Consider the following 12,316-nt stretch of genomic DNA (forward strand, 5'->3'; position numbering starts at 1 on the left):
AAGTTTCTGTCTCCTCGACACCTTCTCGACACCTCCTCGATAGCTGCTATCTGTTGAGATTCATTAAACCTCGACACCTCTCAACACCTCTCGATCGATCGAGGTTACGGAAAATCAAAATTTTCAGCTTTTTGATTTTTGGGCCAGGCTTATGTATTTGAGTAGGGTTTCTTTTCTCACAACCCTAGACTTATATAAGGCTTATTTTAAAGGCCGTCACATGAGAGAATACAAGGAGAACATATGCAAAAGGTGATTGATGTTTTATTCTCTCTGAAAGAAGCTACTGCGTCTTTGCGCCTTAGGGTTTTGTAACCAAGTGCTTCTTGATCTTCATTGTTGATGAAGTGAAGAACTTTGCAGCCAACATTCTTCTTCCTTAAGTTGGTGAGTGAGTCACGTACTAGGATTCGTGCAAAGGAGTTAGTCACGTACTGGGATCCGTGCAACAAAAAGGGTGGCGTTCATATATTGAAGAGTTCAGAAGTTCTGAAGCGGTAGAAGGTTTCTGCTGTGAGTTCATCTACGGGGATTGTAGAGTCTAGGGACAAAAGTTTTGTACTAAATCTGAAACTTCTCTTTTCTATAGTGGATTGCTTTTCAGGAAGGTTTCCCCCCAGGTTTTTTACTATGAAACTGGTTGGTTTCATTAGTTTTCCTGGGTCATCATATCTTGTCTTATTTACTTTTCCGCTGTATTCATTATTGACATGATATTGATGTTTGTTTGTTTTAACAAGGTTTGTTCATAATAAATCTAATTAACAACTTGGATTTAAAACTTGTTAATTCTATCAACCGGGGTCTATATTTCCTAACATCTTGTATCTTGGAAATGTAAGAAGCAGCAAGTCATATCCAGGTCATCAGCTAAGTCTGAGTATCGTGCAATGGCCACTGTCACAAGTGAACTTGTCTGGTTGATGGCATTACTAGGAACCTTTGGTTTAGATCACAATTATCCAGCTTCTTTGTATTGTGATAGCAAATCAGCTCTCTATATTGCTGCAAATCCAGTTTTTCATGAACGCACAAAGCACATAGAGGTTGATTGTCATTACATTCGAAGTAAAATTCAAAGTGGGGTGATTAAGACTTTTCATGTGCCTACCAAACACCAGATTGCGGACTCCTTCACAAAGGCACTTGGAACTAAGCAATTCTACTTTCTTCTGTCCAAGATGAACCTGATCAAAATCTATGGTTCATCTTGAGGGGGAGTGTTGAGATTGTTATAAGACATCAGTGTTTGTGCATTGTAGTTTTGTAAATATAGAGATAAGCTACAAGTAGTTTAAGTTTAGAATAGACTAAGAACATATGAACGACTGTCGTTTATACATACAAGCTAAATAGTTAGTTTTTATTCCACGTGTATGGTTTAGATCAATTGGACAGTTAGTTATTTCTGTTTTCCTCTTTTTCATCTTTCCCGCCTCTGTTCTCACTATATATAGAACAGAGCATTGTAAACTTATTCAATGAATTCATTTCTACAAGTTTTACATTCATCTTTCTCTCTCTGAGTTTTCATTCCTCCATTGATGCAATTGTGAAACTTGTATAGAATTCAACATGGTATCAGAGCAAACTAGTTCAGAGATCATCCAAGTATGGTATTCTGAAATTTCCTGCACTCTTTAAATCTTTTAACTTGTTTTACTCGTTGGAATTTTGAGAGTCTAGGTAAGGCGCAAATCAAACATTTAGGACTCATTAAGGATCTGGCCATATATGTGCGCGGGCATATGTTCAAGGACTTTTTCAAAGAGACCATTTATTTGTCAGTGGTCTGGAAGTAACCATTTTGTATAAATGAGTCATCAAAATAATTTTGTAGAAAATATTTCACAGTGAATTTATAATATACATGTTCATTGTGCAGATACTGAGAAGTTTAATTTAATTTCATCAACTTCCTAAATATCTCACAAACAACACAAGCATGGCCTCCTTGTAGCTCAACTACCACCTCCTCTTCCTTTCCCATTATAACTACCCCATTATCAAAAATGAAAAATATATATGGCTATGACTTAAGAGACACATCTGTTTAGTGTTTTTTTTTTTTTTTTTTGGGTGGGGTGTCACGCACTAGAGATTTTTTTTTTTTTTTTTTTTTTTTCATACAAGGGTATATTACATAATTGCACCTAAGGTGAGGGAAGTTGCCTCGCCTAAGTAGTCAGTAGTGGACGGTGGAAAATATATAGCATCATCTTAAAAGATTACAAATATGATATCAGGCGATTCAAGCCACATTACAAGGATGAATGGTCTCTCACCATCACGCATCCCCTATGCAGGATCTACTAACAATGGATGACTCCTTTAAGAACTCATCTATTTGTCAATATACACAACTTCAGAGAGGCCAATGCATAATGATACATGGTGGCAGTAAGGAGCCGTGTCTTCCCCCTTTATTCACTTCCAATGCTGCTGGCAACAAGCTTTATATAAATCAGCCCACAAAATCATGAATCATCTGCCCTCCAAATTGCTGCCTAAGCTGATCCTCTTGTTGCTGCAACTGTTGCTGGTGCTGGTGTTGATGCTGATGCTGTGCATTTTCTGCACCATGCCTGAGACCCAATGTAAGGGAAACAGCTCCAACTCCAAGTCCCCCAATCTCAAGGCCACCTCGCTGGTATGGGACAAAACCCATCAAAGATGACCCATCCATATTTGTTGGAATCTGAGAATCCATTCGCGAACGCTTCTCTTGATTCCACTGCTCTGCATCAAGCCCATGTCCAGTGCTCAGTGAGGACTCCATACCTAAGCATTCCATCTGCTTATTGTGCATCGCATTAATGCTTAGATTGTTAGGGAGTTGGTCACGGCTACCTTCAGCAGCTGAGTTTCCACCATTCTTGTTGGAATTTTGGTTGGCTTCTGCCACGCCTTTAGTTTCGAGCATGTGTATTTCTTCAACCATCGGTTTCCAAACACGCACGCGGGCATTTATGAACCAGTTCGACACCTGCATTTATCAGTCAAAATATCACCACGGCTAAAACTAATGTTTTTTCATACAAAGGTCAATATGGTTATGAGTTATGACCAATATTCTAATCCAAGCAGCTAACTTTAATTGCCCATCTAACATAGCACAAGACTCGAGAGAAAGAGAAGAAAGTATAACAATTCATTTCTAGATACCACTATTTGTAGGCACAAACCAAACTCCACATAGCCCAACAGAAACTCCACATAGCCCAACAGGAACTTCCAGCTAGACCACAATTAAATCAACAATGCTACAAACATAACTTTTTTCCTTAACTTCTTGAGTTAATAGATTATAATTAGTACAACATCACTTTTATTGGGACCACTACTGACATCATTTTTATTATACACCAATCACAATCTATCATATCAGTAGTTGTCTAATAATTATTGACATTATTATACTTACTGTAATTAAATGGGATCAAAACACTAAGGTTTGAGAGTGGGGATTTTTATTATATAATTTGATAGTTAAGGAAGGGAAAACTAGAATCATGGACTTCTTTGTTGAATACCAAGCAATACCAATTGAGCTACAAGTAGAGGGAGGGGGCTGTTGATTTCTTTAATTGAGAATGTTCTTTCATGCTACCATACTAGATTGGCTTTAATACCACCACACACCAGTTTAGAAAACCAGACAAATTGATTTAAGATGCTGAATTATGTAATAAAAATTAATTAACCTTACCTGGTTTCGAGAAAGACCTGTTTGAGTGGCTAACATGTGCTTGTCTGTGTCCGTGGGGTACCTAAAACAGCATCATCCATAAACACAAAAAATTCACATGATATTAAAATTGTAAAACAAACAAAACACGCAGAGAGGCTTACGGGTGAAGAAAATGTTCAAATAGCCAGGCTCTAAGAATAGCGACCGAACGTTCTGGTAGGCCTCTCTGGGGCCTCCAGACATGTTGGGTTTCAAGGAACCCCACATTGCCCCCACCATATTTGTGCCTTTGCAAGCTCTGGTCCAAGTACTTCAGCCTCGACGTACTCGTATCAACTTTACTACTGCTCGTACCAGTTGTTGGTGATGACAAATCCTCCCCCAGAGTTCTTCTTATATGCTTAAGCTGGTCTGAGATAGCATTCTTTAGAGACCGAAAGTGCCTAGAGACTGACTTCAGGGCCAGGGATATGTAAGGAGTGGCAGAACTTAGACCTGCTACCGTTTCAAAGGATGAAACTACCATCTGCATTTGCTGATGATATTGCTTGTACCTTCTGCATACCTTTCAGATAAAAGAAGAGAAAGGTCCAGCACAGCAAGTCACAAAGCAAGAACAGTTGACATGCAACTACTTAAGAGTACTGCAACCAATATAATAATTTTCACAATATTTATCCAATCATATCTCTTTATCATATACCACTATCCACTTGTCATCTAAGACAATTCTGAGATTTTTTATAGCACTAGGCAGTTTAGTCAACTCAAGGATGCCTTTTTTTCTTTTTTTAATAAGTGACTTGGGTGAAAATTGATAACTAAATAACTACATTTGCCCTAAAAGTGTGCAACCAAGCAACAATCTCACCCCACCCCCCCCAAAAAAAAAAAAAAAAAAAAAAAAGGCAAAACCATCATGAAAGAAATTCAATAGTTATAATGTTATGATAACAACTTATGCAGAGTAAGATGATATTTTCTTTGAGTGCACTTACTTTGGTCGGTCTTTTTGCTTAGACAAAAGAGGGAAAAAGTGTCGGAAATTTTATTTTATTTAGAGTTAAGTATGATGAGAATGATAGTATTCTACAACCAGCAATTCGTTTATTTTCAAACTGACCCATTTATTATCTATTATTTGATTGACTAATCCTTTATATTGGAATGGGTGAAAGAGAGTAATGACAGTTGAAATGTGTTGTCCATTCATCCTAGAATGAGAAAAATTAATAGTAACATTAACATAGGCCCTATATTCACACTACAATGAGGTCTTTGGGCATTGACAGACAACCCATTGGGTCTCGGACTTTAATAAAGTGACTAGAAAAGAAGTGGTGTGTACTGTTAATTGATATTTGAATTTCAATGGTCCTACTTATCCTATCTTAATGACAATGTGGGCCATTTAAAATTCTGGTTCTTTGTTCCCTAAAGTTTCACTTTAAATTTAAAGTTGTTCAATGATTATGTATCTTTTTAATTGATTTCAATCAACTGTTTACAGTTAACATAGGCAATGGCTATATTCCTTTTATAGCATATTTGGACAAAAGAATAGTTACAGCTGCCACATCATGATTTTAAAAAGACATTAGGACTGTCTAAGAGTGAAAGCTAGAACGGATCTTTCATCAATCTAGAATCATCTTATATATTTATTTAAAATCGGGAACTTTAACGCATATGGATGCCCTATGGGCCTATCAAATGCATCAAAAGTCAGCATCAACATGAAAACTGAAATTAAAAAAATAATAATAATAATTGAAATTTCAGACTTGGAAGATTTTTCTATCAAAGATGAGCATATAAAATCAGTGAGAAGCACATATCAATCAATCGAAAAACTTAATTCCATTTTCACTTGAATATGACAGCAAAAAACTTGAGAAAGCAGTGCAATAACATTCCACATGGCAACATAGGCAAGACAAAGTTGTCAAATGATATCTAAATGAATACGGTAATGCCTTAAAACTCAAGGACACTGCAAGGCAGCAAGAGTTCATTTGACAAAGACACCAAGCATTTGACAGTGAGAGATAGCGATGCACAAAGGATGTCAAGTACTATATGTGAAGGCATCATATAGGTGTGTGCTAAGTCCCACACTGAGCATTATTTACTATATAAACAAGTATAGGGAACACTGGTGTGTAGTCATTTTGAGGTATTGCATAAATTCTCATATAATGACAAGTGCACCATCAACCTATCAAACAAATTACTTTTAGAGAATTAGCAAGTTCAAATTGCCATGAATCATCCAGATGCTATAATCCTCCAAACTCAAGGAAATAAGATAGTGAGGAGTGATTTGCAAAGAAATAACCAAATTATCTCCTACTAGGATAACAATCCATCTTAATTTCATCTTTTTCTGTTTTTTTTTTTTTTTTTTTTTTTTTACTCATAAGATTTGGTGCAAACCAAGGTAAGAGTTGAGATATTGAAAAGCAAAGGATTCATATTATGTGCCAAGACCTACTTTAGGGAGACCAAATAACTTATCCAAATATTTAACCTGTGCATACACAGCTACAATCCAACCAATTTCAAACGTGTTGACTAGCAGAACAACAGTATAGTCAAGTGAATAACGAAAAGAAAATGAAGAAAGGAAGTATCTTAGGAGTCTAGGAGAGACTAGCATTAGTTACACAAACAACGTCATCAATATCATAATCATACACATATTAGCATTGAAAAGAACATAAAAAATTCAAATTTGATACCATGCTAAGTGATATTGGATATCCAATATTTCATTCAGCACTGGTATTCCAACTTGTTGTACAGCAATACCCCACTGCAAGCCTGAATCTCCATAGAAGGCAATAGAAGCACTTGAAAATAAAAATCACCCTCATTGCCAGTCATATTTTTTTAATGTTGTGTATGCTTTTCTATGTGTAAGTTGTTCCAACGGCTAGTCTCAAGCATTAAATCCAATCTTCGTTAATTAATTTTTCCTGAGATTAATTGATTTGGTCTGAAATGACTTCCGTGAGATTGAGTGATTGACTCAATGAGAAGGATGAGCAACCTCGTTTCAATATGACTAGGGGAGATCTAATTCTTGGTATATGCATTGTGGAGGACGCCTAGATAAGGATAAAATATAAAGCTCAAAGATGAGAGCCGATTTGAAAAAATTAAAGAGAAGGGGCAAACATTAACACTAGAGGGGATCTAATTAGGAAAATATCCTCTCATACTCGTTTACATCCACTATTTTACATCAATGTCTACATTGATATGAAAATGTAGATGTAAAACGTACATCCACTGTTTTAAAATGTCCACATTTTAAAACATGAAAGTGAATGTAAAAGTAAGAGTTTCATTGCCCATCTAATTATCAGTAACATGTTGATCCCAAGATGAAATATTAGATTAATATCCTAATCAGTGATTTTTTTTTTTTTTTTTTTGGGATAAATCACTTAAGGTCATGGCTAAACTGTCCCCAGGACCTGTCGAGTGACTACCACAGCCAGCTACATAGAGCCTATAATAGTAGAGCTGCATCAAGCAGAGAGTAATTGAAAACCTTAAGAATATGGACACTATATGTTAAATTTGGAGCAGTAGCACACAGTTTTCCAGTTCAAAATTATATTCACCTATGAACCCACTTGGTTGCACCTTTTATAACTAAGTTATAACATGTGCGTGTGTGTGTATATATATATATATATAGAGAGAGAGAGAGAGAGAGAGAGAGAGCTACAAGTCCTTCCTTATTAGTATCTGGTAATACCCCTTCTTCCCTTTCTCCACCAATCCCAAAAAAGAATGTCGTAACTTTTCTATCACTGCTCTTCAAACATAAAGACAGATTCTTTTTCAATGAGAACAGTATTTAAAAGGTAATTTTCTCTATGAATATATTTATATCTTGCATTTCCTTTTATCAATACAATTTGGAACTCGCCTGGATTATAGTCGGAGAATTATGGTTGAGATTTTTAACAAATTATTTTTTTGAATTAGATGAAAAATAAACTTTGAGAACACAGATATAATACAGATTTTCTTTTTCGTTTTCTATATAAATTTATAATCTGAAAGGTGAGATTTGAGGCCTGAAAAAGGTTTTGAAACCAAAATTCATGTAGTTAGTTTGTCATAGACACTGAGCTACAAAGTCAGAAGATTCCTACTATAATTTTGACCTGAGTGGTGCTAGGGGGAAAAGGATCGTTTCCATCCGAAATGGATGAATATTACAGTTTAAATTAAATTTTAATATTTTAAAGGTATACAAACAAACAACTATGTTACTTAAAATTTTGAATGATGTTGACAAACTGTTAGATCTAGAAATTAAATCCTAATTAACAGTGAAATGGAAGAAAGGGAGAGCCTTGAAATGTAAAGGATCTTTTTCATGCTACGAAAATTAAAAATTTTATTGCATAAACCTCACAAACCAATGTGGCATCCATAACAAAAAGATTAGTCAATCATTCATTTACTATGTTGTTAAAATCCACCAATCAAATTCATTGTCATTTCATTTTGTAAATATGTTTTAATAAAATTGGTGGGAAATTGGTTTTTCTATACACATTGATAGTTGGGAGCAGTGGAATTTATATATTGGATGTCTGTTAAAAACACCAAGAGGTTCCAATTAAGCTAAAAGCTCTTGACAAAAAAATTCTAGAACTACTACAAATTTTACTACAAAATGTCACAAACTAATCATTGTGACATGCAATGAATGTGATTAATGGACATCATCAACCTAATTAATTATCATTTGAATTACTTTTTAGTGGTTTATGACACATTAACTTGTAAGCTTTATGTAGTAAAAATGGTAATATCTCTAACATCACTTGCTAAACTAAAGTTAGCTTTAGCATTTTCCTTTTAACATACTTATCTACACCCAATAATCAATGCATGTTGTTGGTTTCTAACAATTTAAATCCTTTCAAAACAAAAGAAACTAACATGCCATTGTCATTTTAACATTATCACACACGCATACACTATTTACATATCTCACAAAAGCATATATATTAACAAAAGGAAGATAATTAATTAGATAAAGATAAATCAACAACCAACCTCCTCCTGCATATATAGAAGCTTTGCCTTCTTTTGTTGGTAGTCAGGCCGAAAAGATTCACAAGAGCTACTCCCAACTCCACCATCACCACTAATTTCATTTGAACTATAAAATGTGGAGGAAGATCCACCTGAATTATTACCCATTGCACCAACCTCAGCTTCAGTAGCATTCATAGCATCACCTGAAGTGCTAACCTCGCCAGACACCCTCTCAGAAACCTCACATGGTTTCAAGAGTTTTAAACCACTCTTTATGCCACAAAATTCATCCAATAACAGCTGTGCAGGCCTCAAGAACTTTGAACTCTTTAAAATGGTTGCATATCCTGTGAAAGGGCCAAGAGGACCAGTGTTTCTATAAGTGTTAGTAGTAGAAACCCCCACTATGTCTTGAAGAGATTTCCCACTACCTTTACTAATTATAGATGGCTTTGGTACTGACCCACATGATCCCTCTCCAAACTGAGGCAGTTTTGAAGTTGGGTTTGATGAAAGTGAGAGTGATAAACCCTGAGGATTGGAATCAGTATTCACAACATCTCTCAATTCTTCATCACTACTCTTTCTTGCAGCAAAACCCAATTCACCACCACTCCAATTCCCAACTGGTCTATTTGGCCAAGCACCAGCGTTTTCAAAACACATCACATCTGACTGATTTCCATAGGCTGGAAGTAGGGCAAGTTCGTTCCCACCCTCTGGCCATGCACGGCCAGTTCCTCTCAAATTGTGCTGCACAAGTGACACCATTTCTAACCCCTGGTTCTGTTAGAAGCTGATGTGACAACATCTTGGAGACTATTTTGGTAAAGTGGAGAAGAAGATGTGAAATGCTTTTGTCTATCTTGGGTACTGGACGGATTTTTGAAAGACGACCTGACATCTTGAAACTCATTGAAATGACTAGGTTTCGAATAGTGTGGATATCCAGAAATGTTATTTACTTCCCGAAAAACACTGGGCTTGGAACAACATTGCTTTCACTACCTACTGAACCACTAGCATAATTCACCGCCCAATCACAGCCTTGCTGTGAACCACCATGGCTTTTCCAATTACGTGGTTCACCGGGGGCTTTAGGTAAAGAATTGAAATTGGAGGAGATTGGGTGAGCGTGAGATGAATTGGCAAATGGGTCAGTTGCATCTATCTCTTGGCGAACATTTGACTTCGAAGAAAAATGGATCATATCTGAGGAGTACACAGCTGGGTCATAAAGTAAATTGGCATTGTCAACATTCCGAACTTGAACAAGATCTGGGTTTAGCCTCGGGTGGACGACTGGTATTTGTTCCAAATTGTCAGGAAAATCTTCTAAATGGTGAGATGGGGTTGAACTTTGTTGCGGAACTCTCAACTTATCACGCCGGCTTTGCTGTGCTACATGCAGTTCAGGCCTAAAGCCACTCATCTCCATCGACTCACTAAGCTAGAGTTGAAAGTACCATCCTCTAAGCACTTTTCTGCAACATATCATCGTGTTCAAACATCAAAAAAAAAAAAAAAAATATCATACAATCAATTTAAATTACAAAGAATAATAGGGCCGCTCTACATCTTACCTCAGTGGTTTTCAAAGAATGCATGCGTAGATAACAAAACACATAAAATGCACATTATGCGACACAGATAGGAGGACGAAACAAAAGACGAAGAAAGATTCAAGGTAAAAACTTCACCAAAAAGAGAAAGACACAGAGAGAGAGAGAGAGAGTGAGAGAGATGCCACTATCTTGTTTCGAATTTATTACCACTGCTTGTTTCTTTTTTTTGTTTTGTTTTATTGTTTGTTGTTTTGGGTCATAGGTTTTACTTTGAAATAACAAGTCACTGTACTGACTTCCCTACCAAAGCGACAATTATTTCATACACACCGCTCCGAAACTTTATCACAAACAGTGCAATCCCTATCGCTGTCGGTAATCTTCAACTTGATGAACCCCAAAAAACAGTAAAGCTTTTTAGATCAAAAAACGAAACGTAAAAGCACCCCCACCACCACCACTTCTTCAGCTAGAGAATCACAATACCACATGTCCACGTCTATCATGCTAAAACCCTAATCCGAACATCGAAAAAAGTACAATATATATGCAGGATCCGAGTTACAGATCCAGCTGACTCAGCTCAAGAACACCTCTAAAACCTGTCTATGAATAAGCTCTGAGAAGCTATATAATTTAAACATAAACAGTGACCCCAAAAAAAAATTTGTTTTGAAAAAGATAAAATAATAAATAAAAGTGAGATTTTCACTTAAGTGTCATAATTCGACAAAGACCCATGACACCAAAAAGCAAAACCATAATCAAGAACATACGTACAGTTCCACATAAACTAGTTACATCTAAGTAGATCTTCATCAATCTCAAACCCAAAAACAAAACAAAAACACTAAAATTTCATTGCGAAAACTTCAAAAAGCAGTTCATTCATGCTTACCTCTTCCACCGAATTATGGTACCTCAGATCTCAATTCTGAGAAAGACCCTTTTGAAACTCGAATCAGACACATCTTCTTTTTTATCCTGGTTGTTCGAGATTCTTGAGGACGAGGTTAGTGTTACGCTAGGGACTATGATGGAGCTTGAGAGAGGAGAGCCTTGAAAACACACAATAATTGCGAACAAGTTTTTAGCAAATTGTCGCCGTTAGCTTTACGTGTATATTAGGTCCGTTACTTTTAACGGCGACAATGTGTCAATTTTTAAGAAATGAATTCCGGGCCCCCAAACCGAAATTTTGCACCCATTTTTTTTTTTTTTTCTTGGCTAAAGATATAGAGGCAGCGTGTGCTATGGGTATAAAGAAACACCCTTGATGAATGGGTTTAATTACGGAAAAGTACCACTGTGTAGTCTGGGATTTTGTAGTTTTGTGATAAGTGTACTAATGTACGGTTTATAGAGACTGGTTAGAGAGCAACAGGTATTGTCGTTGACGACCATAATTAACAAATCGTTTGTTTTTTTATTGACAGTGTATTAAATATACTTTTTTTTATACTTAGTACTTTTATAAATGTAAAAGTATGATTTTTAAAAAGTTATACTATACATGAATAAAATAAATTAAAAACTATGCAGAAAAGTGATGGGAGAAAACAGAACCTACTCTTTTTTTTTCTTTTTTTTTGGTTGAAAGGAAATTCCATTAAAGATTAACTAGCCAAAATAAAACAGAACCTACTCGACCTTTAATGCTGGTATATTAAAGATCGAAACTTTATTTTTTCTTAAATCTTAATTCTTGAATAATAAAAAATCAACTTTGTATTTTTCTACTGTTTTACGTACTCAACTTTCTTCATTCTGATTCTAAAAAAAAAAAAAAAAAAACTTTCTTCATTCTATTGTCTTGTGCAATTTATTGCACCAGATACGTTAGGTCTGCCTGCCCTTCCCATAAATACTTTGCTTGATTTACATATTAATTAAAAACATATAAACAAATAAATTAAAAGAGCTCTCTACATGTAAAATCTGCATTTTTTTTTCTTTTTTCTTTTTTTCCCTATTGATGGGTTAAGTTGAG

At 35.7% G+C, this 12,316-nt stretch overlaps 1 protein-coding gene across 1 annotated transcript; it reads right to left on the reverse strand.

Annotated features, from left to right (window-relative positions):
• Positions 1 to 2,192: 2,192 nt before the first annotated feature.
• LOC112035238 (BEL1-like homeodomain protein 8) lies at positions 2,193 to 11,433 on the reverse strand. Its single transcript, XM_024068064.2, is given in 7 exon segments — positions 2,193 to 2,986; positions 3,710 to 3,770; positions 3,853 to 4,256; positions 8,780 to 9,552; positions 9,555 to 9,735; positions 9,738 to 10,245; positions 11,225 to 11,433. Coding segments are annotated over 6 exon segments (2,403 nt in total). The 5' UTR covers positions 10,200 to 10,245; positions 11,225 to 11,433; the 3' UTR covers positions 2,193 to 2,464.
• Positions 11,434 to 12,316: the final 883 nt, after the last annotated feature.

The sequence above is a fragment of the Quercus suber genome, unplaced genomic scaffold (genome assembly GCF_002906115.3).
Source record: "Quercus suber isolate HL8 unplaced genomic scaffold, Cork oak 2.0 scaffold_20, whole genome shotgun sequence".
NCBI lineage: Eukaryota > Viridiplantae > Streptophyta > Magnoliopsida > Fagales > Fagaceae > Quercus > Quercus suber.